The 4,724-nt window shown below is 40.8% G+C and overlaps 1 protein-coding gene and 1 non-coding gene across 2 annotated transcripts in view; one reads left to right on the top strand and one right to left on the bottom strand.

Moving 5' to 3' along the window:
• LOC106103088 (centrosomal protein of 104 kDa) overlaps positions 1 to 4,724 on the top strand; it is a 15,268-nt gene that overhangs the window by 9,266 nt on the left and 1,278 nt on the right. Inside the window, exons 10-15 of the mRNA XM_013282754.1 lie at positions 1,096 to 1,309; positions 1,618 to 2,028; positions 2,142 to 2,556; positions 2,624 to 2,723; positions 3,460 to 3,599; positions 4,229 to 4,324. Of these exons, the coding sequence (XP_013138208.1) occupies positions 1,096 to 1,309; positions 1,618 to 2,028; positions 2,142 to 2,556; positions 2,624 to 2,723; positions 3,460 to 3,599; positions 4,229 to 4,324 (1,376 nt within the window). The remainder of the gene's footprint in view (positions 1 to 1,095; positions 1,310 to 1,617; positions 2,029 to 2,141; positions 2,557 to 2,623; positions 2,724 to 3,459; positions 3,600 to 4,228; positions 4,325 to 4,724) is intronic.
• Trnac-gca lies at positions 368 to 439 on the bottom strand. Its single transcript has one exon. It is a non-coding gene; the product is annotated as a tRNA-Cys (tRNA).

Here is a 4,724-nt window from a genome sequence, read left to right on the forward strand (position 1 = left end):
ATAAGAACAGGTAAAGTGCTAATGCAAGCTGTCAGCCCTGACCACAAAATGACAACTATCCACTGCGAAAATACATTTGAAAAAAGAATTTGAATCTTTATAAAAATTTAGACTATTTGCTAAGAAAAATGGAACTTATTTTAGTTGCGATTTTAATTATTTATAATGCGAGTAGTACAATAGTTTTTATAGTGTACCCATACTTTCATCAATACTTTAAAAGTAATATTATGATGATAAAAGCAAATAATTAAACTACAAAATTGTCTAATAAATAATAGAGAAAATAATGTAAAAAAGTTAGTGTTCATTTTATTCAAATTTTGTGACAAATGTGGGAATGCAGGAGGAAAAAAAAGTATATTCTAGGGGACACCCGGATTTGAACCGGGGGCCTATCGATCTGCAGTCGATTGCTCTACCACTGAGCTATATCCCCGATGTAATAATGCAGTAAAATTATTAATAACAACAGAATTCTATTCATTATTCGACTGATAACATTTCCTACGAAACAACACGTAGGCGACCTTATCTACTTATGGAATGATGAATCATTATTGCTCATGCTTTGATTTATATTAATTTCTCTACGAGCAAAATATTAGTTATTTGAAGAATAATTATCAACTATTTACTTAGTTAATATCATACTAATATTATAAATGCGAAAGTTTAGATGGATGAATGGATGTTAGAGTTTGTAGCCTAAACGGCTGAACGGATTTCGATGAAACTTTGTATAGATATAGAGATTAGTCTGGAAGAACACATAGTCTACTTACTTTGATGTTTTTAATTCCACGGACGGAGTCGCGTGCGAAAGCTAGTATTTTTATAATAACAAAAAAGTATATGCCTTTCGCACTATAAGTATAAATACCTACATACGTTATAAATTATTTTTAAAAAGGCAACTCATAAATATTACTAGATTGTATATCAGTCAAAGCTTCCTTCAGGCCTAGTCTTGGTGAAGATTTGTTTCAGTAACGTCAAGGTCCACTCATCTTGAGAAGTGGCCCCAGATAGGTCCAAACCTAGTGCCTACTCACACAGGATCAGTTGTAATTAGTATATTGTTGTATTGTTTAGCGGCCTAACAGTCCGTCGTCTAGCGGAGTGTGGTGCGGCGGGCGCACAGCATGCGGCGGGCTCGGTGCGCGCGGCGGCCGAGCGGATTCTACTCGCGGCGTATACGCGCTCGCCACGCGTAGTGAGGGCGCAGCTCCCCCCAGATGACGCCGTCACACGTCGCAACCTCATCTATAGACATCTCTTCCAGCAGTTCGATAGGATCGATATGCAGGTCGGTTTTAGGCCTAATTTTAGTCCCGTTCCCTTTCCACCCTTTTCTTAAAGGATGGGAAGGAAAAGTGGATTTTACGGTGGAGACGCATAGGAAGGGGAAATGTCTATGTGCGTCTCCTCCGTCAATTAAGGGTAGGCAACGCATCTGCAATTGCAGATGTTTATGGTCAGCGGTCGCTTTCTATTTCGGTGGATCCATGTGGTTGCATGCTCGTTTGCCACCTCGTATTATAAAAAAAGATAAATCAGTAAAATAAATATTAAACATAAAGTTTGATAGTACATTACCAATATCTTTTGTAACAGAAAATGCTTAACCAAGCACCGACAGAGGAACAACTGCTAAACGGAACAGATCAGTCAGTAGACGTCAGCCACGAAACCGCCAGCGTCACCCAGTCCACTCGCTCCAGCACCACCGCCTCCGGGATGACGCCATCCGGCATGACGTCGTCACTAATGACGTCATCGATCGGTGCGTCATCGTACAGCCTTAAATCGAGTGCCAGCGGCGCGACGCTAGCGCCGTCCAGCTTGAGCGGCAGTTTTACCACATCAAGGACAAAAAGTAGCTTGAAAAAATCACCTACGAAGAAGTACACGCCGAGTCGCACTGCGAAGGACTTCTCGAATTATCCGGGTTATAATAAATTAAGATTGGATAGCGCTGTTAGCCCGAAGCACTCACCAAGATCCTCTACAGTCGGCAATGAAAAGGTAGTTTGTCTTAAACGTATAACCATAACTGTCAATTCAATTTTGTTACAAAGATTTCCGAACTTGACCAGACCGACTCTTGTATGATCTATTGTTCTGTTTGTCCTTCTTAGGTGCACTTTCAAGAGAATCAATCTGAAGAAGTGATATACCGTCGAACTAATCGTAACACGGAGAACCGCCATTCCATGATACATTACGACCACGATCCATCCAAACCAGAACTAAAAGAAAGACCTGTCACAGTTTATGAACCTCTACACATCGACTACCGAGATTCCCCAACAATAGGTTCACCAAAGACAACCAAAAACGATAGAAGTTTGGACTCTTTACCTATGGATTCACCACAAATGTCTAGGAATGATATGAGATCGGACTCAGACTGTAGAAGTTTAGATTCTCCGAAGATTAAAGCTGAATTCTTTAGAGATAATGGTTTGGATTCGCCGAAGTTAGTCGCTGGGTTCAGGAATTTACATTTGGAAGAGAGCAGTCAAATGGATGAAAGCGGGTATTACAGTCCAGGTATGAATTTTTAAACTGACTAACAATTTTTCTGTCTTCTTCTTTCTAGTGAGTGTGTTTGTTAAAGGAAGAAGACAGCAGATGACGACCAACGAACCTCAATACGAGGACTACGAGGCAGTCGGTGTTAGCGCCAGCAATGAGACCACGCCGGAACCTGTATGCAAGTCAGTATCAACCACTCTACACATTCTCAATACTTTCCAATAACCTTAATGTAATAGACGGAAGCTTACATAAATTATAACACGGCTAAACTCACGTGATAACATTCGGTGTAGGCACCGACAGTTTCGAACCCGTTGGGGGTGTATTTTGTGCCCCCGGTAATAACAATGATACCACCACGTCAGTATCGAGCTCGTCTTCGCCGACGGACATAGTGAATAGTGTACCCCCCGCACCCCCGCGCCCCCCGCCCTGTCGAAACGCGCGATGCGGGCGAGGGTACGCAGTGACCGTCGCGACGCGATAGCGAGTATACCCGATTAATCACTCACCCTGAAGAAGGACCCCCAACGGGTTCGAAACTGTCGGTGCCTACACCGAATGTTATCACGTGAGTTTAGCCGTGTTATAATTTATGTAGTATAATGTCTCACGAAAGTTTTAATAAGTTAAGACGGAAGCTTATTGTAATGTCACATAGGAAAAGTACAGAGATGTATTTTACTAAGAGCGACTACCATTGACTAAACTATCGCAACCAATTCAACCATTTAGTTGCACAACTAAAACTCGGGCAGTGCACCTCCATGTAAGCTCATAGACAGCACAACTAAACAGTTGTTCCACAGTTGTGGTAGAGTCTACTTTTACTACCTTCATAAAAGATATTATAGTTAGCTTATAGGTAATGTGATAGTTTGATTTTTGTCGTATATTTATATCCTGGTCGAGCAGTACGACGTGCACGTGGTGCGGACGACGCGTGCGCGCCACTGCGCTGGAGGCGCACTACTGGCGACGCTGCGTGCTGCTGGCGCGCTGTCCGCATTGCCGGCTGGCGCTGGAGGCGCGCGGCCTGCACCCGCATCTCCTAGGTAACACAAAAAAACTATAAAATGTTAACATTAATATAATTGTAACAACATAATTAACTTCAACACTCAGACCAGAGTCAGAATTGCGCGCTTGTTTACGTCACAATGACATTGACAGATGTCAGATAGGTATGGGACTTATATGCCAATGATCTAGTGTTGCACTAATGCTCCAGCGCAGTACTGATTTTCTTCATAACAATAGCAAAGTATGTTCTAATCATAGTCAGTTTTACTTACATTCTGAGTATGTTCGCAAATTCAAGAAGCAATGAATGAAATCTTTAGTTGTATTCAGCAAAAGATTGGAAGCAGTTGCACGAAATTACAACGTACATTTTAAGTTGCCTACAAAACTACATTAAATGCCGATCAGATTGTTAAGTGCTAGGTTATCTATCTATCTATACTAATATTATAAAGAGGAAAGATTTGTATTTTTGTATGTATCGAAATAACTCAAAAACTATTGGGCCGATTTAAAAAATTCTTTCGCCATTAAAAAACTACGTTGTTACTGAGTAACATAGGTTATGTTTTTTTACTATTATTTTAAATTTAACGTCTTCTAAATCGGAGTGGCAGTTCATTATAAAATAACATGTTGTAATATATCTTCCGTTGCGTAGAGGAGTGTTCCCTGAGTGAAGGCTTATGGAAGGCATGCCAGAAGTGCGGCGCGGCGCTGCGCACAGATGAGAGCGAATATCACGCAAACTGTATACGTAAGTATTTAGACGGTTATTTATTTATATATTTACAATCTCTCCTCGGCGGTATTCCAAACCAATACTACTTAGTGTCCTTCAAAAAGCGAGCCTATCATTTCCTCAAAGGCCAACGCATCTGTATTTCCTCTGGTGTTGCGGATGTCCATGGGCGTCGTTGACCACTTCTGTGTTCCAGCCGCTCGTTTGGCTCCTTCTCATGTGAAAAAAAATACGTTTATATTTCAGGACAGATTATTATAATTAAGCCAATTAAAAGCATTTCGTGATAACGGAAGCTTAGGCCTAGTAGTTAGTAGTCACCCAAAAACCGACTTCCAAACAAAATACACTAAAAACAAAACAAAACGCACTAAAAACAAAACAAAATATTCTCAAAAAAACAGTACACTAAAAA

This window comes from Papilio polytes, unplaced genomic scaffold, assembly GCF_000836215.1.
Source record: "Papilio polytes unplaced genomic scaffold, Ppol_1.0 DF823868.1, whole genome shotgun sequence".
Lineage (NCBI taxonomy): Eukaryota > Metazoa > Arthropoda > Insecta > Lepidoptera > Papilionidae > Papilio > Papilio polytes.